At 47.2% G+C, this 21,094-nt stretch overlaps 1 protein-coding gene across 1 annotated transcript in view; it reads left to right on the top strand.

The window, feature by feature from the left end:
• Nucleotides 1-21,094, top strand: part of LOC143294930 (tyrosine-protein phosphatase Lar-like) — an 85,812-nt gene that overhangs the window by 47,576 nt on the left and 17,142 nt on the right. The window contains 14 exon segments of the mRNA XM_076606447.1: nucleotides 1,348-1,632; nucleotides 4,676-4,990; nucleotides 5,298-5,492; nucleotides 8,114-8,206; nucleotides 10,235-10,531; nucleotides 11,258-11,545; nucleotides 11,898-12,001; nucleotides 13,039-13,255; nucleotides 14,083-14,255; nucleotides 15,165-15,341; nucleotides 16,942-17,359; nucleotides 17,764-17,909; nucleotides 18,464-18,616; nucleotides 20,207-20,305. Of these exon segments, the coding sequence (XP_076462562.1) occupies nucleotides 1,348-1,632; nucleotides 4,676-4,990; nucleotides 5,298-5,492; nucleotides 8,114-8,206; nucleotides 10,235-10,531; nucleotides 11,258-11,545; nucleotides 11,898-12,001; nucleotides 13,039-13,255; nucleotides 14,083-14,255; nucleotides 15,165-15,341; nucleotides 16,942-17,359; nucleotides 17,764-17,909; nucleotides 18,464-18,616; nucleotides 20,207-20,305 (2,960 nt within the window).

Raw genomic sequence — 21,094 nt, 5'->3', positions numbered from 1 at the left:
ACGTGCCGTTATTGCCGAAATGGTGCAGCGCGTAAGGACAAGTCCTTGCACGGGTGTCTTGGATTAGCGAACCGAAAGTGAAGCTTGAAAGTCAGATTTTAAATACCTTTAGCATAGCTGATGTTAGTGCTGATAACGTCAGTGTAGTGTACTTTAAGCATATGCATGCAGCGTATATGACGTCAGTGTCATTCACGTTAAGCACTCTGCAACGAATATAACATCAGCGTAGTGCGCTCTGAACATGCTGCAGCGTATATAACGTCAGTTTACTTGGCTGTAAACATGCTGCAGTGAATATAACTTCAGTTTACAGCGCTGTAAACATATATATTCCAGCGTAATAACGTGAGCGTAGTGTGCTGCAAATATACAGCAGCTCGTGTAACATAGTATGTTATTTTGAAAGCAGACATCATTGTGTTCGTCAACACGAGTGATGTGGAATGAAGTATAACATACAACAGCGTCACTGCACACAGTCATCAGCAAGTCTGTCCATCAGTGTCATGTTTTCATAACACACGGCAGAGCATATTTCCGGTATACACTGATGTCAGCAAAATGCTTAGCACGCTATGTGAATCAAACTGCAGTTTGCGTTATGAAAGCAATTTTTTATGCTCTCACCAAACTACATTACATGTGCTTAGAATGTGAGCATCAGCGACTGTTGCCATTGTCATGCCAGTAACTGTCCTTGGTCTGTTGAAACAATTATGGCAGTGTAAAACTTCCTTGGTCTGTTGAAAGAACACTGACAGTTTAAAACTGTCTATCGTTGGATCATTATTGATCGATGTTTCATCGCTTGTTGACGGCGTCACATGATGAGTATTGCATACTCTGCACATATCTGTTGACAGTGTAACACATGGAGTTTGTCTGATGCGTCAGTGTACTACAATGAATCATGCATTCTCTGTCTCTGTTTGTCTCTTCTTCCTCCCTCCCTCAGTCTCTGTCTCTGTCTCTGTGTTGTGTGCTGTGTGTGTTAAAGGAGGAAGGTAACACAAATGTTTAAGATGCGTATCTTCCATTAAAGTCGAATCCTGGTCTCAACCTTTCTCACAAATTTCACTGGGAAATCAAACTAAGTGTCTAATCATTCGGATGAGACGATAAACCGGGATTCCGTGTACATAACACACTGAAAAAGAACCCATGGCAACGTAAGTGCTGTCCACTGGATGGAGAAGAAATGCAGTATGATTGGCACACAAACATGTATGGCCTGACCAAGCGCGTTGGGTAATGCAGCTGGTTGAGCATCAGATTGAGACACGCCCTTCCCCGTTCCCCCAGCGTGAGAACACTCAAGACATGACACAGGACGGATTGTTGCAGTGCCCTTCCAGCCTCTGTCTCTCCGCGCGGACCCCGCCACCCCCAACGAGCTGAGGGTGTCGTGGCTGGCGCCTCACCAGGCGGACAGCCTGAGCAGCTATGAGCTGTACTACAACGACTCTCACACCCGCCAGAACGTCCGGCTGAGCATCCAGCCCCCCGTGAACAGCTACCGCCTGCAGGACCTGACCCCGGACACTGTGTACCGTCTGCAGGTGGCCGCCAGGTCTGCTCGGGGGGAGGGGCCCCGCACCCCGCCCATCACCGCCCGCACACTGCCCTTTGGTGAGTCACGGCCCACTGTCCTTCTTCTCCACTTTCTTCCTCGTTCTTCTCCCTCCTTCTTTGTACACCTCCTCTTCTCCCTCCTTCTTTGTACTCCTCCTCTTCTTCCTCCTTCTTTGTACTCCTCCTCTTCTTCCTCCTTCTTTGTACTCCTCCTCTTCTTCCTCCTTTTTGTACTCCTCCTCTTCCTCCTTCTTTATACTCCTCTTCTTCCTCCTTTTTGTACTCCTCCTCTTCCTCCTTCTTTATACTCCTCTTCTCCCTCCTTCTTTGTACACCTCCTCTTCTTCCTCCTTCTTTGTACTCCTCCTCTTCTTCCTCCTTTTTTGTACTCCTCTCTTCTTCCTCCTTCTTTGTACTCCTCTCTCTTCCTCCTTCTTTGTACTCCTCCTCTTCCTCCTTCTTTGTACTCCTCCTCTTCCTCCTTCTTTTTGTACTCCTCTTCTTCCTCCTTTTTGTACTCCTCCTCTTCCTCCTTCTTTATGTACTCTCCTCTTCTTCCTCCTTTTTTGTACTCCTCCTCTTCTTCCTCCTTCTTTTTTGTACTCTCCTCCTCTTCTTCCTCCTTCTTTGTACTCCTCCTCTTCTCCCTCCTTTGTACACCTCCTCTTCTCCCTCCTTCTTTGTACACCTCCTCTTCTCCCCCCTCCTTCTTTGTACACCTCCTCTTCTTCCTCCTTCTTTGTACACCTCCTCTTCTTCCTCCTTCTTTTGTACTCCTCCTCCTCTTCTTCCTCCTTCTTTGTACTCCTCCTCTTCTCCCTCCTTCTTTGTACACCTCCTCTTCTTCCTCCTTCTTTTAATCCTCCTCCTCCTCTTCTCCCTCATTCTTTGTTCTCCTACTCTTCTTCCTCCTTCTTTTATTCCTCATCCTCGTCTTCTTCCTCCTCCTTCTTTGTACTTGTCCTCCTCGTCTTCTTCCTCCTCCTTCTTTGTACTTGTCCTCCTCTTCTTCCTCCTTTTTCTTTGTACTTGTCCTCCTCTTCTTCCTCCTTCTTCTTTGTACTTGTCCTCCTCTTCTTCCTCCTTCTTCTTTGTACTTGTCCTCCTCTTCTTCCTCCTTCTTCTTTGTACTCCTCTTCTTCCTCCTTTTTTGTACTCCTCTTCTTCCTCCTTCTTTGTACTCAGACTCCTCCTCTTCTTCCTCCTCCTTCTTTGTACCTCTCCTCTTCTTCTTCTCTCTTTCTCAACAACATTCTTCTTACATCTCTGTGTGTGTGTGTGTGTGTGTGTGTGTGTGTGTGTGTGTGTGTGTGTGTGTGTGTGTGTGTGTGTGTTTTATTTGTGTTCTTTTTTTCTCCTTGTAATTTATTTCCATCATGCTGATGCACCTGGTGAGTTATGTAGACCCTGTTCAGGGCGAGAACTGGATGAAAAAAAAAAAAAAAAAATCACACAAGTGCTAATCTTTCATCCTGTGAAATAGATGATTCTGTCATGTTTTGTCTTGTCTTCCTCCTCACACTTGTCCTTCGTGAGGGTCTGGGTTCGAATCCCGCTCTCGCCTTTTCTTCCAAGTTTGATTGGAAAACCAAACTCAGCTTCTAGTCATTTGGATGAAACGATAAACCGAGGGCCCTTGTGCAGCACGCACTTTGCGCATTGAAAAAGAACCCATGGCAAAGAGTGTTGTCCTCTGGCACAGTTATGCGGAATCACTAGATTCTAGCAAGATGTGGTACAGTGTATATAAGGATTGGACCGAACGCAGTGACGTCTCCTCGAGAAAGTGAAACGAACTAAAGCGCAACGTTGTGAGCACAGTATAAGCTTTAAGCTTGTTGATGCTCCATTGTCTTTGTTTGCATTGTAATCATGTGTACTTTGGACAGTGCTCACTATGTGTGGAGTGATGGCCTGGAGGTAACGCGTCCGCCTTGGAAGCGAGAGTGCGCTGGTTCGAATCACGGTTCAGCCGCCGATATTTTCTCCCCCTCCACTAGACCTTTAGTAGTGGTCTGGACGCTAGTCATCCGGATGAGACGATAAACCGAGGTCCCGTGTGCAGCATGCATTTAGCGCACGTAAAAGAACCCCACGGCAACAAAAGGGTTGTTCCTGGCAAAATTATGTAGAAAAATCCACTTCGATAGAAAAAACAAATAAAACTACACACAGGAAAAAATACCACAAAAAAAGGGTGGCGCTGTAGTGTAGCGACGCGCTCTCCCTGGGGAGAGCAGCCCGAATTTCACACAGACAAATCTGATGTGGTAAAAAGAAATACAAATACAATTAAAGATAAGTTAAACCAACTGAAACATCGTCCTCGTCCTCCTCCTCCTGCTCCTCCCTTCCTTTTCCACTTGTGACCTCTTCCACCATGTCTGTACATTTATTTGCTGATTTATCATCATTGTTGTCTTTTTTATGTATTTATTTATTTTTTATTTTTTTAATTTATTTATTTATTTATTTATTTATTTATTTATTATTATTATTATTATTATTATTATTATTATTATTATTTACTTATTTATTTTTTATTTTTTTATATTATTATTATTATTATTATTTTTTTTATTTTTTTATTTTTTTGTACGCTTATAGTTGACTTCGTCAATTTTTTGCGCCTTATACATACTATTATTAGTAGTAGAAGTTCTTTTTTTATGTATTTATCGATTATTTATGTACTTTTTCCTCTGTCTCTCTCATAATTATATATTATATATTTAATGCCCTGAAGATACGACATGAATTCTGTGACAACAATGATGAAAGTTAGAATTAATTTACTATGCACGAGAAGCACTTTTGTTCTACAGGTTAAGTTAGTACGTATTTTACATTTTGTTGTGGCTGAGTGATCACTATATTGTGTACTTTTGACCTCTTTCTAGGGGCCGGAGGCCTGGAGATTAAAGTTTTGTTCTTGTTCTTGTTCTTGTTCTCTCGCTCTCTCAAGGCCTGACTAAGCGCGTTGGGTTACGCTGCTGGTCAGGCATCTGCTTGGCAGATGTGGTGTAGCGTATATGGATTTGTCCGAACGCTGTCGCCCCTCCTTAAGCTACTGAAACTGAAACTGAAACTGTCCCCGCAGTTCCCGGCGAGCCGCGGAGGCTGCGCGTGGAGGCCATCAACTCCACAGGGCTGTTCGCGGAGTGGGAGGCGCCCAAAGACGGGCCCGGCCTGATCCGTGGCTACCGCCTCTACTTCCGTCCCGTCAACGTCACCACGGAGCTGCCGCTGGCAGGCCACCCGGAGAGTTGCCATGACACGGAGAGCGGGGAGGTGAAGGAGGCGGTGGTGACGGGGCTGGAAGCCGACACGTGGTACACACTGAGGGTGGCAGCCTACACGCGCAAGGGGGACGGAGCGCGTAGCAAGCCTCGCATCCTCAACACCAAAGGGGCAGGTCAGGGCTCTGTGTGTGTGTGTGTGTGTGTGCGCGCGCGTGCGCTGGGCAGTGTTGTTTGACACTGCAATCAGGCTGTGTGCGTTATGTAAAACTGTAGATGTAATGTGAAGTGTAGACGCTATGTTGCAGTGTTCACACCGCTCAGTATAGACGTGATGTTATTTCACTGGACGTAATGTTTAAGTGATCATTCGTTGTGGACGTTATGTTACAGTGCTCACTATGTGTGGACGTTATGTTACAGTGCTCACTAAGTGTGGACGTTATGTTACAGTGCTCACTCAGTGTGGACGTTATGTTACAGTGCCCACGCCACCTCGCAACTTGCACGTGCACCTTGTTCGCCAGCAACCTCCGAGGGTCAAGGTAACGTGGCAGCGACCCCGCAAAACGTTCGGAGCTCTGGAGAATTACAAGATCATATGGGGACCACAGGGAGAGAGCTACGAGGAGAAGATCATGTCTCCCCACATCTATTCCTTTCTGACCAAAACCTTGGGTATGTGACGTCATGTCTTCTTACATCTATTTGTTTCTTTCTGACCAAAACCTTGGGTATGTGACGTCATGTCTTCCCACATCTATCTATTCCTTTCTGACCAAAACCTTGGGTATGTGACGTCATGTTTTCCGACATCTATCTATTCCTTTCTGACCAAAACTTTGGGTATGTGACGTCATGTCTTCCCAGATCCATCCCTTTCTGACCACAACCTTGGGTATGTGACGTCCTGTCTTTCCACATCTTTCCCTTTCTGACCAAAACCTAGGGTATGTGACGTCATGTCTTTCCACATCTTTCCCTTTCTGACCAAAACCTAGAGTATGTGACGTCATGTCTTCCCACATCTATCTATCCCTTTCTGATCAAAACCTTGGGTATTTGACGTCATGTCTCCTTACATCTATCTAGTCCTTTTTGACCAAAACCTTGGGTATGTGACGCCATGTCTCCCCACATTTATTCCTTTCTGACCAAAACCTTGGGTATATGACGTCATGTCTTCTTACATCTATCTATTCCTTTCTGACCAAAACCTTGGGGATGTGACGTCATGTCTTCCCACATCTATTCCTTTCTGACCAAAACCTTGGGTATGTGACGTCATGTCTTCTTACATCTATCTATTCCTTTCTGACCAAAACCTTGGGTATGTGACGTCATGTCTTCTTACATCTATCTATTCCTTTCTGACCAAAGCCTTGGGTATGTGACGTCCTGTCTTTCCACATCTTTCCCTTTCTGACCAAAACCTAGGGTATGTGACGTCATGTCTTCCCACATCTATCTATCCCTTTCTGACCAAAACCTTGGGTATGTGACGTCATGTCTCCTTACATCTATCTATTCCTTTCTGACCAAAACTTTGGATATGTGACGTCATGTCTTCCCACATCTATTTCTTTTTGACCAGAACCTTGGGTATGTGTGCCCTGCTGCCAGCAAATGACAGCACAAGGATAAGACACGCTGTCTTATCTAGGCACATAGTAAAGGCTGAATTAGATGTAAGGTTTCCTGTCAGCGTGTTCATACTCGTACAAAGTACGAAATTAGATAATGCAATACTCCTGTAAGCATTTACATCGTCGTATGACTGAATTACATGATACATGAACTTATGTTGATTGCCACATATGTTAGGGCCGAATCAGATGATATACATACACCTGTCTGCAATAATTGTGTCAAGTCACTATTGTGTTGTTTTGTATTGTCACTGTTTGTTCTGTCTTATCCCTAACAGATGATGATATCCCTGACCTTGTCTGTACTGGCCTATTCCCAACAGATGGCTATATCCATGTCTGTTCAGGCCTATCTCTAACAGATGAGTATATCCTTGACCTTGTCTGTACTGGCCTGTCCCTGACAGATGACTGTATCATTGTTTGCTCTGGCCTGTGCAACAGTAACATGTATTTATCCACCTTTATTCAACACATATGAAGCTCAGCCTCCCATTAGCGCTACATTTTCTCCACTGCTATATTGTGTGTTGCTCACTAGCGAACTGGAAAGCATTGGAACAATGTCAGTTTTCCTAAAAATGGCACCGTTGTCCTTTTGAGAGAGAGAGAGAGAGAGAGAGAGAGAGAGAGAGAGAGAGTGTATGTAAAGAATGTGAGGAATGTAAGATATACTGCTTGCAATGATGTGGACTTGTGTGTCAGTAATGTGAGGAATGCTAACATCAGTGATGAAGATGTGTGTCAGAAATGTGAGGAATGCTGACGACAGTGATGTCAGGAATGTGAGGAATGCTGACGTCAGTGATGTCGGAAATGTGAGGAATGCTGACGACAGTGATGATGTGTGTCAGGAATGTAAGGTATGCTGATGGACAGTGATGTCAGGAATGTAAGGAATGCTGACGGACAGTGATGTCAGGAATGTAAGGTATGCTGACGTCAGTGACGAAGATGTGTGCACTGTTTCAGGGAGGCGGAGAGAGGCGGGTGGTGGAGGGACGTCGGCCAGGCCTGCTGTGCCCCTGTATGTTAGCATGCCACGCGATCCCAACTCAGGGAGATGGTCGTTGGACTTACCCCCCCTGCCCCACCCACCCCAACCCCTTATCCCCCTTTTCCTCTTTCACTTTGCCTGTGTATTGTGTTGCAGTGGTGTCGGGGGTTGGAAACGGGTCATTCATTGCATGTGTGCTGCATGATTGACTGTAGACAGACCGCATGGCCGCAGAGATGTGTATATATACACACACATGTGTGTGTGTGTGTGTGCGTAGGACACCCTGCTTGTCTGTGTCATAGTGTGACAAGAGATGTCTGTCTGTCTGTTTCAGGACACATAGCATGTCTGTGTCCTGTGGTGACCGAAGGCATGCTTCATTAGACCTGTGGTGGAGTCACCATGGTTGACGTTGTGTGATGTACACCCTTCGCTCCTCCCTCCGTCCCTCCACCCCCTCCCTCGCCTGTACCCTCCCATTGCTTCCCACTCCCCCTTCCTTTCTCTTATTTTTTATGTTTTTTTTTCTGTGCATTTTAATCGCTGTATTTTTCGGTATCTTTTCGCATGTGTTTTGTGACAAACTTGGTCACGGAAGCCTTATACGTGTGTATGTGTGTGTGTGTGTGTGTGTGTGTGTGTGTGTCCAGATCGCGGCACAACGTATGAGTTCCGGGTGTCAGCCAAAAACGGAGTGGATTATGGAGAAAGGGCTGTTGTCACCATAGAAACCCCAGAAGGCGGTCAGTAGTCCATGTGTGTGCATATGCGAATGCGTGCACTTGCGCGTGTGTGTCTGTGTGTTTTTACATGCTACAGACACGGAATTTGCAAATTAGCACCGTAATAAAACCAACAACAACAACAAAACTGATCGTAATCAAAACAATACATTTACATAGCCCATCGCAATTTTTTTCCATTGTAGCATTTCAATCAGACAAAGCACACAAATCACACATTCCCCTTCAGAACTGCCCCCTCCACGGTCTTCTCACAACATCAGTGTAGCAATGTGTTCAGCATTGACACCCCCTATACTTCTCACAACAGCAATGTAGCATTGTGTTCAGCATTGACACGCCCTGTACTTCTCACAACATCAGTGTAGCATTGTGTTCAGCATTGACACCCCCTGTACTTCTCACAACATCAGTGTAGCAATGTGTTCAGCATTGACACCCCCAGTACTTCTCACAACATCCATGTAGCAATGTGTTCAGCATTGACACGCCAGTACTTCTCACATCAGTGTAGCATTGTGTTCAGCATTGACACCCCCTGTACTTCTCACAACATCAGTGTAGCAATGTGTTCAGCATTGACACCCCCTATACTTCTCACAACATCAGTGTAGCATTGTGTTTAGCATTGACACCTCCTGTACTTCTCACAACATCAGTGTAGCATTGTGTTCAGCATTGACACCCCCTGTACTTCTCACAACATCAATGTAGCATTGTGTTCAGCATTGACACCCCTTTAGTTCTTGACACCCCCCGTACTTCTCACAACGTCCATGTAGCAATGTGTTCAGCATTGACGCCAGCTTCCCACTTCTCACAACATCCATGTAGCAATGTGCAATCCCCCCTTCTCACATCATTCATGTAGCAACATATAATCCCCCCTTCTCACAGCATTCATGTAGCGATATGCATCATTCATGTAGAAATGTGCAATCCCCCCTTTTCACAACATCCATGTAGCAATGTGCAATCCCCCCTTCTCACATCATTCATGTAGCAACATATAATCCCCCCTTCTCACATCATTCATGTAGCAACATATAATCCCCCCCTTCTCACAGCATTCATGTAGCGATATGCAATTCCCCCCTTCTCACATCATTCATGTAGAAATGTGCAATCCCCCCTTTTCACAGCATACATGTAGAAATGTGCAATCCCCCCTTTTCACAGCATACATGTAGGAATGTGCATTCCCTCCTTTTCACAGCATTCATGTAGGAATGTGCATTCCCTCATTTTCACAGCATTCATGTAGCAATGTGCAATGCCCCCTTCTCACGTCATCCACGTTGCAATATGCAATCCCCCCTTCTCACATCATCCATGTAGCAGTGTGCAATGCCCCCTTCTCACGTCATCCACGTTGCAATATGCAATCCCCCCTTCTCACATCATCCATGTAGCAATGTGCAATTCCCCCTTTCTCACATCATTCATGTAGAAATGTGCAATCCCCCCTTTTCACAGCATTCATGTAGGCAAAGCATTCCCTCCTTTTCACAGCATTCATGTAGGAATGTGCATTCCCTCATTTTCACAGCATTCATGTAGCAATGTGCAATCCCCCCTTTTCACAGCATTCATGTAGGAATGTGCATTCCCCCCTTTTCACAGCATTCATGTAGCAATCTGCAATCCCCCCTTTTCACAGCATTCATGTAGCAATGTGCAATCCCCCCTTTTCACAGCATTCATGTAGCAATGTGCAATCCCCCCTTTTCATAGCATACATGTAGCAATGTGCAATCCCCCCTTCTCATAGCATACATGTAGCAATGTGCAATCCCCACTTCTCACAGCATCCATGTAGCAACGTGTTCAGTATTGACACCCTCCCAATTCTCACAACATTCAACGCACTTCTCACAACATCCACCGCACTCCTCACAACATCCACCGCACTCCTCACAACATCAATGTAGCAACATGTTCAGCACTGACCCACCCTCCCCCCGTCTGACGACACACCCACTCAGCCAGCTGTCCCTTCATCACTGACCCGTGACGCTTGCCTTGCAGCACCCTCCGGCACCCCGCAGAACTTCAGCGGCACGGGGCTGACGGAGAGCAGTGTACGGCTGCAGTGGGACCCCCCGGCACGCCCCCTGCAGAACGGCCGCATCATGCAGTACCAGCTGACGTACCGGCGGGTGTCGGACGGCCTGCAGGACCAGCGGCAGGTCAACGTCACCGACACGTGGGCCAAGCTGACGTCATTGGACTCCAACACGGACTACATCGTGCAGATCAGGGCCTTCACGGCCCGGGGCGGGGGACCCTGGAGCAACCGCCTGCACTTCAGAACCTTCGGCAACAGTGAGTATAGGGAGCCGCCGGGGCTTGGAGACGTGACTTATGAGCTGGGACTCGTGACTTTTGGCCGTATTTAGTAGGGATGGGACACGTTGCACGTGACTTAGAGCTGGGACACGTGACTTTGACCGTGTTTAGTAGGAATGGGACACGTTGCATGTGACTTAGAGCTGGGACACGTGACTTTGTACTGAGCAGGGATGGGCGTGACTCCATGTGTGGAGGACACACATGACTGGATGCTTCATTTTTATAAAAGTGACATGCTGCATCACCAGACAGACAGCGTCATTATGGGCATTTGGACAAACTGATGTTAGACATCATCATAATATCATTTTTTTTTCAATTTTCATTTTATCTGTTTATTAAATTTCATTTATTTATTTAGTCTCTTATTTTACTTGTTTGTTCGTTTATTTATGTTATTTCTTTCTTTCTTTTTTCACTCAAGGCCAGACCGGCGCGTCAAGTAATGCTGCTGGTCTGGCATCTGATGAGCAGGCGTGGTGTAGCGTATATATCTATCTATCTATCTATCTATCTATCTCTCTCTCTCTCTCTCTCTCTCTATATATATATATATATATATAGAGAGAGAGAGAGAGAGAGAGAGAGAGAGAGAGAGAGAGAGAGAGATGGGTTTCTCCAAAGGCAGTGATGCTTCCTTGAGAAACCGGACTGTACCGAACCGAACTGATCTGACCTGTTGGGGTCACGGTTTTTCAGTGCCCTCTGCCCCCAAGCAGGTGTCCGTGCGGCGGACCTCGCCCACCTCAGTGGAGGTGACGTGGGAGGAGGTGGGGGACGGGGTGGCTGGCTACCGGGTCTTCTACAACACCTTCTCCACCCAGGCCATGGACGCCTGGCAGTACCTGGACACGGGGCCCTACACCGTGCTGGACCTGACGGGGCTCGACCCCCACACTGTCTACGCTGTCCGCGTGCAGGCCCGCTCGGTGGACGGTCGCTACGGCAACCTGTCCGAGACCGTCACCACTGACGTCATCGAGATAGGTGAGTGGCCGTCAGGAGTGTGTGTGAGTGTGTGTGTGTGTGTGTGTGTGTGTGTGTGTAGGGTGGGTGGGGCGGAGGTGGGTTTACAGTAGTGTGTTACTGTGTGGGGAGGGGGTGTTACTGTATGGGTAGTGTTACAGTGTTACTGTGTGAGGAGGGGGTATTACTGTGTTACCGTGTGGGTAGTGTTACAGTGTTACTGTGTGGGGTGTTACAGTGTTACTGTGTGAGGAGGGGGTGTTACTGTGTGGGTAGTGTTACAGTGTTACTGTATGGGTAGTGTTACAGTGTTACTGTGTGAGGAGGGGGTGTTACTGTGTGGGATGTGTTACATTTATGTTTTTTGGTGCAGAGCGCGACGACATGGTGCAGAATTTCCGTGTGACGTCACGTCTGACGAATGTGGTTCGCCTGGCCTGGTCCCCGCCGAAAAAGGAGAATGTCAGCATTTACCTGGTCAGTGTTGGCACACACGCACACACACACACACACCAACCACACACACACACACACACACACACACACACACCAACCACACACACACACACACACACACACACACACACAAGCGCGTGCACGGTATAAAAGATGCAAACACAAGCTGCCAGCTTTGAAAGTAGTCTGTTCACAGATAACTGGGATCCCGTGCGGTGTGCCTCAAGTAATGACTGTTGTAACGTGCTCTCTGCCTCAAGATATGACTGATTTGACTGTTGTAACGTGCAGTATACCTCTCGAAATGACTGTTGCAACGTGCAGTATGCCTCAAGAGATGACTGTTGTAACGTGCAGTACACCTCAAGAGATGACTGTTGTAACGTGCAGTACACCTCAAGAGATGACTGTTGTAACGTGCAATACACCTCAAGAGATGACTGTTGTAACGTGCTGAGTGCCTCAAGAGATGACTGTTGTAACGTGCTGTGTACCTCAAGAGATGACTGTTGTAACGTGCAGTACACCTCAAGAGATGACTGTTGTAACGTGCAGTACACCTCTCGAGATGACTGTTGTAACGTGCTGAGTGCCTCAAGAGATGACTGTTGTAACGTGCAGTATACCTCAAGAGATGACTGTTGTAACGTGCAGTACACCTCAAGAGATGACTGTTGTAACGTGCAGTATACCTCAAGAGATGACTGTTGTAACGTGCAGTATGCCTCAAGAGATGACTGTTGTAACGTGCTGTGTGCCTCAAGAGATGACTGTTGTAACGTGCAGTATACCTCTCGAGATGACTGTTGTAACGTGCTGTGTGCCTGAAGTGATGACTGTCGTAACGTGCTGTGTGCCTCAGGCGATGACTGTTGTAACGTGCTGTGTGCCTCAGGCGATGACTGTTGTAACGTGCTGTGTGCCTCAGGCGATGACTGTTGTAACGTGCTGTGTGCCTCAGGCGATGACTGTTGTAACGTGCTGTGTGCCTCAGGCGATGACTATCGTAACGTGCTGTGTGCCTCAGGCGATGACTGACCTAACTGATCTGTGTGCAGCTCCGCTACAGCGGCCTGAAGACGTACCGGGAGGCGGGGCAGACCAAGGTGGTGCTGCACGAGCCAGAGGAGGTGCGCATCCCCGGCCAGAAGACCAGCTGGACCGTCAAGAAGCTGCAGCCCAAGATGAGGCTGGTCTTCAACATCACCGCCTTCTTCCCAAAGTCCGACACCATGGGACCTGTGGCCCACGTCGTCACAGAAACCCTCATTGACGGTAAGACCCTCACTGACGGTTAGCACAGTGATCCTCATTGAAAGTAAGACCCTCACTGACGGTAAACATAGATACCCTCATTGACAGTACTCATGGAGACCCTCATTGATATGTTTGATTATCATGAGGACCCTCATTGACATGGAGACCCTCATTGTTTCATTCATTGAACATGGAGGACCTCATTGACATGGAGACCCTCATTGTTTCATTCATTGAACATGGAGGACCTCATTGACATGGAGACCCTCATTGCTTTATTCATTGAACATGGAGGACCTCATGGACATGGAGACCCTCATTGTTTAATTCATTGAACATGGAGGACCTCATGGACATGGAGACCCTCATTGTTTCATTCATTGAACATGGAGGACCTCATTGACATGGAGACCCTCATTGTTTCATTCATTGAACGTGGAGGACCTCATTGACATGGAGACCCTCTTTGTTTTATTCATTGAACATGGAGGACCTCATTGACATGGAGACCCTCATTGTTTCATTCATTGAACATGGAGGACCTCATTGACATGGAGACCCTCATTGTTTCATTCATTGAACATGGAGGACCTCATTGACATGGAGACCCTCATTGTTTCATTCATTGAACATGGAGGACCTCATTGACATGGAGACCCTCATTGTTTCATTCATTGAACATGGAGGACCTCATTGACATGGAGAGTGCCTTTGACATGGATACCCTCATGCACGGTAAGAATCTCAAATAACCGACAGCGACAGATACCAAGAAACGAACGACTTGTATTGAGATGTGTGTGCCCCTGCCGTGACGATGAGCTTGTCACTCATCTGCCTGACAGCGCCCCCTCGCGTGGAAGCGCCGGTGGTGGAGGAGAGGGAAGGGGTGACCATCCAGCTGCGCCTGAGGCCGGCCTCCGAGCGGAACGGACCGCTGAGCCACTACCACCTGGTGGTGGTGCCCCGCAAGGCCAGGCCCTTCGGCACCTTGCCCTCGGACTTCACTGTGGAAGAGGTCTGTCCCTCTGTCTGTCCCTCTGTCTGTCTGTCTGTCCTGTCTCTTTGTGTGTCTGTCTGTGTGTCTGTCCGTCACTCTGTCTGTGCCTCTGTCTCTGTGTACCTCTGTTTGTACCTCTGTCTGTCCCTCCGTCTGTCTGTACCTCTGTGTGTCTGTCTTCATCTCTGTCTGTCTTGTACTTCTATCTTATCTGTCTATACTTCTGTTTGTCTGTACTTCTGTCTGTCCTCTGTCTGTCTGTACATCTGCTTGTCCCTCTGTCTATCTGTACCTCTGTCCGTCTGTATATCCTTATGTCTGTCACTCTGTTTGTCTGTCACTCTGTCTGTCTGTCCCTCTGTCTGTCTTGTCTGTCTGTCTGTCCCTCTGTCTGTCTGTCGACCTTTCTGTCTTTCTGTCTCCGTCTGTCTCTCTCAATCACTCTGTCTGTCTGTCCCTCTGTCTGTCACCCTGTCTGTCTGTCCTTCCGCCTGTCTTTCTGTCTCTCTTTCTCGCTCTCCCTCAATCACTCTGTCTGTCTGTCCCTCTGTCTGTCTATTCCTCTGTCTGTCCCTCTGTCTCTTTCTGTGTCTTTCTACCTGTCTCTCTGCCTGCCTGTCTGTCTGTCTCTCCCCTTAATTTTCGCTCCTCCCGTTCCCCTTCAGCTGTGTAGCGTTGCTTTTGTCAGTTTATTATTCATGTATTCTTGATGAACAATATACATGCTGTTTCGATACACGTTGTTTTGCTTTGCTTTGTTTCTGTTTCTGTTTCTGTTTCTGATTTGTGTTTTTTCCTCTCCAGGGCTGGATATAAAAGAACAACGACAATGTCATGCTTACTCTATTACCCTCAGAAAACAGAATATATTCTATTCTCACTCCCACCATACTCCCCTCCCCGCCTCCCCCTGTCCATGATGTGCAGTTGATGAACGAGGGCACAGGGCCCGACCAGCCCTATATCGCGGCTCGTTTCGAGGCGCATGCGCTGTTACCTTACTTCCTGTTGGGCGACGGACAGGAATATGGCGCCTTCTTCAACCGCCCTCTGCTGAGTGACCGAACCTACAGGGTCTTCCTCAGGGCCTACTCCGTGGATCAGGTGGGGAGACAGCTCTCTCTTTCTCTCTCTCTCTCTTTCTCTCTCTCAGTCTTTGTCTCTTTGTCTGTCTGTCTGTCTGGCTGTCTGTGTCTCTGTCTGTCTGTCTGTCTCACTCTCTTTATCTCTGTCTCTCTGCCTTTGTCTGTCTGTCTTTGTCTCTGTCTGTCTGTCTGTCAGTCTGTCTCACTCTCTATATCTCTGTCTCTCTGCCTTTGTCTCTGTCTGTCTGTCTGTGTCTCTGTCTGTGTCTCTGTCTGTCTGTCTGTCTGTCTGTCTTACTCTCTATATCTCTGTCTGTCTCTCTGCCTTTGTCTCTGTCTGTCTGTCTGTCTGTCTCTCACTCTCTATTTCTCTCTGTCTTCTGTCTGTCTTCCTCTCGCTCGCTCGCTGTATTTCTGACTCGCTCCCTTTCTCCCTCTTCTATCCCTCCCCCCCCTCTCTCTCTTCCTCTCTCTCTTTCTATTTCCCTCTCACAGTGAATAAATAAATGAATAATTAGACAAAAGGATAGATAATAACTAACCTAACTGGTTGATAAATAAAATAGATAAACGAAACGGAATATAAAAAAGGTAAATGCTTGTTGGTTCACTGTCCCTTTTTGGGGCACACTATGTACTTGGTCTCTCTGTAACAGTGCAATGCCGTTAGGTTTGGGGCACACTATGTACTTGGTCTCTCTGTAACAGTGCAGTGCCGTTAGGTTTGGGGCACACTATGTACTTGGTCTCTCTGTAACAGTGCAATGCCGTTAGGTTTGGGGCACACCATGTTCTTGGTCTCTCTGTACCAGTGCAATGCCGTTAGGTTTGGGGCACACTATGTACTTGGTATCTCTGTAACAGTGCAATGCCGTTAGGTTTGGAGGAAAAACCAAACAAACAATAAAACAGTAAATTTCTCCTGTAAAACTGTGAACTCAGCCATGTGAACTATTTCAAGTTGATAGACATAATCAACTGTTCCATTCCTGCAGCGTTCGTTTCGTTCTCAAAGTCTGGCAGATGAGGTGCAGCGTAGCCTATATGGATCAGTATCTGTGCTTTGACTCCTCCTTTAAACTGAAATAAAAGTGAAAGTGTGCTTGCTGTCTGATGAAGTGAAATCAGTTGACCCTATCTGCTGTCTTCACAGTGACTGTAAACCTCTATGTGACCCTATCTGCTGTCTTTACAGTGACTGTAAACCTCTACATGACTCTATCTGCTGTCTTTACAGTGACTGTAAACCTCTACATGACCCTATCTGCTGTCTTCACAGTGACTGTAAACCTCTATGTGACCCTATCTGCTGTCTTTACAGTGACTGTAAACCTCTACATGACTCTATCTGCTGTCTTTACAGTGACTGTAAACCTCTGTGTGACCCTATCTGCTGTCTTTACCGTGACTGTAAACCTCTACATGACCCTATCTGCTGTCTTTACAGTGACTGTAAACCTCTATGTGACCCTATCTGCTGTCTTTACAGTGACTGTAAACCTACATGTGACCATATCTACTGTCTTTACAGTGACACGATCCACAATCATACATACATACATAGTTCCATACATACACACACCTGTGTGTAGTGTGACCCTATCTCCTGTGTTTCCCAGCGGCTCTACACATCCAGCCCCTACTCCGAACACCTGTCCGTGTCTCCGGCTCACCGCCAGTCCCCTGCAGGCGGTGGGAACCCACACAGCCCCCCGCCACCCCACGCGCCCGGCAGGAAGGGGGGTAGGGGGAGGGGCAAGGGTCGCGCGGGGGGCGTGTCGGGCACGAGGCGGCAGGAGCCGTCCCCAGGCCCCCTGAAGGACAGCGACATGCTGCTGACCATCGTGGCCCCGACCTGCAGTCTGGCGCTGCTGCTGCTGTGCGGCGCCGCGCTGGCCGTGTACTGCCGCATGCGGCGGGGCCGGCACAGCAAGAGCGTGCTGCTGGAGGAGGAGGAGAGGAGGGGGCTGGTGATGGAGGTGCCGCCCTGCGTGGCCGACCCCGTGCAGATGAGGCGTCAGCACTACCAGACTGCTGGTCAGTGTGTGGTGGGGAAAGTGTGTGGGGGATGGAGGGTGCGAGAGTGTGTGTGTGTATGAGGAGCAGGATGGGGGAGGGGAGTGTGTGTGTGTGTGTGTGTGTGTGTGTGTGTGTGTGTGTGTGTTTACGTGCATGCCTATGTGTGTGTGTGAATTTGTGTGTGCGTATTTGTATTCTTCAGTTTAGTGCTATTCATTAATACTGATTTTAGATCACCCATATCTCGTCTCTGTCCCTCTCTCTCTCTCTCTCTCTCTCTCTCTCTCTCTCTCTATATATATATATATATATATATATATATATGAGATAGTATCTATCTATCTATCTATCTATATATATATAGAGAGAGAGTTTGATAGATGTGTGTGTGTGTGTGTGTGTGTGTGTGTGTGTGTGAGCAGCCATGATGAGTCACCCTCCAGTGCCGGTGGAGCGCCTGGCGGAGCACATCAACCTGCTGAAGGCAGCGGAGAACCTGCGCTTCTCCCAGGAGTACGAGTCCATAGACCCCGGCCAGCAGTTCACCTGGGAGAGCTCTAGTCTGGAGGTGAGTCCGCACTGTCTTCTCTTGTCCTGCCCTGCCCTGCATTGCCCTGTCCTGTCCTGTCATGTGCTGTCCTGCCCTGCCCTGCTCTGACTTATATTGGCCTTTTCTGACCTGCTGTGTCCTGTCCACTCCTCCTCAGCCCTGCCCTGTTATGTATTGTTATGCCCTGCCCTGCCCTGTCCTTCCCTGCCCTGTTATGTGTTGTTCTGCCCTGCCCTGCCCTGTCCTGTGGTGTGCTGTGTTGCCCTGCCTGCCCTACCCTGCCTTGTCCTGCCCTGCCCTGTTATGTAATGCCATGCCCTGCCCTGTCCTGCCCTGCCCTGTCCTACCCTCCCATCCTACCCTGTCCTATCCTTACCCGACTTGCCCTGTCCTGTCCTGCCATCCCCCGCCCTGCCCTGCCCTGTCCTGTCCTGCCCTGCCCTGCCCTGCTTTGCCCTTCCTGTCCTGTCCTGTCCTGTCCTGTCCTGCCCTGCCCTGCCCTGTTACTGACACACCGTCATGACTTCACAGTGTTCAGTGTGCCGTGCGACTGACCCGGTGGGTGTTACCAGGTGAACAAGGCCAAGAACCGTTACGCCAACGTCATCGCCTACGACCACTCACGCGTGGTGCTAGCGGAGGTGAAGGGGGTGGCGGGCAGTGACTACATCAACGCCAACTACAACGATGGCTACCGCAAGCACAACGCCTACATCGCCACACAGGTCGGTACACGGTCCTGCTCCCTCCCTCTGTTCCTCCATCCTCTCTGTCTGTCTGTCCTTGTCTCTGTCTTTCAGTTAGTGTCTCTGTCTGTCTGTCTGTCTGTGTCTCTGCCCGTGTCTGTCTGTCTGTCTGTCTGTCTCTCTCTACCGTTACTAATATTATATGTACATAAACTTTGTATTAGTTTATATGTTTGTATATTTATTTATTTATTTATTTATTCATTCATGTTTTGATTGAAAATCAAATCATTCGCAAAAAATGGTGATAAAATCACAGAGAGACTGACAGACACATACACGCGCAAGAACACATGCACGCACGAACAAATACACACACACATACATACACAAGCACACACAACTCTCTCTCTCTCTCTCTCTCTCTCTCTCTCTCTCTCTCTCTCTCCCTCTCTCTCTCTCTCTCTACATTTGGATGGTCAATCTCGATATTGTAATTGTATGATGTGTTCGTATTGATATGATGGGATTTGATGTTGAGGCATACATAATTATTTCAGGATTTATATGTACTTTAGTGTGTGTTTGTATTGATATGATGTGTGTCGATGTAACATGCATGGATATTTATATGATTTATTTGTACTTTGTTTTCTGTGTACTGTCCAAACCTTGGAGACGAACCACTGAAAAAAGGCATATCACATGTACTTTAAGCTAATTACAATGTGCCAAAGTGTCGCAAATCTCTTAATAGTTCATGTTGTTTCAATTCTGTTTTCCCTTTCTGTTCAATTTTATCTGTTTTGCACCATTTTGTTCTGATTAGTACCTACTATGTCACTAGAGCTTTTCAGCTAATGACATTAAACATTTCAGTATTTAGTGTTCTGGTCTCTCTCTCTCTCTCTCTCTCTCTCTCTCTCTCTCTCTCTCTGTCTGTCTGTCTGTCTCTGTCTCTCTTTCTTTCTCTTCAATCACATACGATATTGCTTTTGCTTATATGTTATGTTAAGTAATGAATAATTCTTAGATAAACCAAGGATATATTTGCCATTGTTTATGTGATATGTTAAGTAATGAACTATTAGCAGATAGATAAGTTTCAGTTCAGTTTCAGTTTCAGTAGCTCAAGGAGGCGTCACTGCGTTCGGACAAATCCATATACGCTACGCCACATCTGCCAAGCAGATGCCTGACCAGCAGCGTGACCCAACGCGCTTTGCCAGGCCTTGAGATAAAAAAAATTAAAATAAAATAGATAAATAAATAATAATATAATTAAAAAATAAATAAATAAACAAATAATAATAATAATAATAATGAAAAAAAAGATAGATCAACACAAAATAAATGTTTGAAATAAAGGTGACTGTAGTCACCCAAAGTGGAAAGGTGAATGAAACACGGAGAGAGGAGGAGGTGTGTGTGTGTGTGTGTGTGTGTGTGTGTGTGTGTGTGTGTGTGTGTGTGTGTGTGTGTGTGTGTGTGTGTGTGTGTGTGCCGGACACAGAAAGCTACAAGAGGGAGAGAGAGGGAAGGGAAGGGAGGGGGAATGTGGGAGGGGGGGCTGGTCATCTTGGGTCAGTCACCGGCATGTGCTGACGTCACACGTCTGTGTGTCATCAGGGCCCCCTGCCGGAAACATTCGGCGACTTCTGGCGGATGGTGTGGGAGCAAAGGTCGACAACTGTGGTGATGATGACCCGACTGCAGGAACGGTCCAGGGTAAGGGACAGCGTGTTGTGGTGATGATCGTCACTGACACAGTGTTGTGTTGATCGTCACTTACACACAGCGTGTTGTGGTGTTGGTCGTCACTTACACACAGCGTGTTGTGTTGGTTGTCACTTACACACAGCGTATTGTGGTGTTGTCACTTACACACAGCATAGTGGACTGTGTTGTGGTATTGATCGACACTTACACACAGCATAGTGTTCTGGTGTTGATCGTCACTTACACACAGCATAGTGTTGTGGTGTTGATCGTCACTTACACACAGCATAGTGTTCTGGTGTTGATCGTCACTTACACACAGCATAGTGTTCTGGTGTTGATCGTCACTTACACACAGCATAGTGTTGTGGTGTTGATCGTCACTTACACACAGCATGGTGTGGTGATGATCGTCACTTACACACAGCATGGTGTGGTGATGATCGTCTCTTACACACAGCATGGTGTTCTGGTGTTGATCGTCACTTGCACACAGCATAGTGTTGTGGTGTTGATCATCACTTACACACAGCATAGTGTTGTGGTGTTGATTAGTCACTCACACACAGCATTGTGGACTGTGTTCTGGTGTTGATCGTCACTGTGTTTCATTGTGGACTGTGTTCTGGTGTTGATCGTCACTTACACACAGCATAGTGTTCTGGTGTTGATCGTCTCTTACACACAGCATAGTGAACTGAATTGAATGGACTGTTTTCTGGTTTGATGGAAAGAAAGGGAATGCTACACGTAAACTGATGTCCTGGACATTGACAGCCATAAAGAGTCGACACATGA

This window comes from Babylonia areolata, chromosome 20 (genome assembly GCF_041734735.1).
Source record: "Babylonia areolata isolate BAREFJ2019XMU chromosome 20, ASM4173473v1, whole genome shotgun sequence".
NCBI classification, from domain to species: Eukaryota; Metazoa; Mollusca; class Gastropoda; order Neogastropoda; family Buccinidae; genus Babylonia; species Babylonia areolata.
Note: the sequence above shows the minus strand (reverse complement) of the source record. Positions and strands in the feature narration are given on the sequence as shown.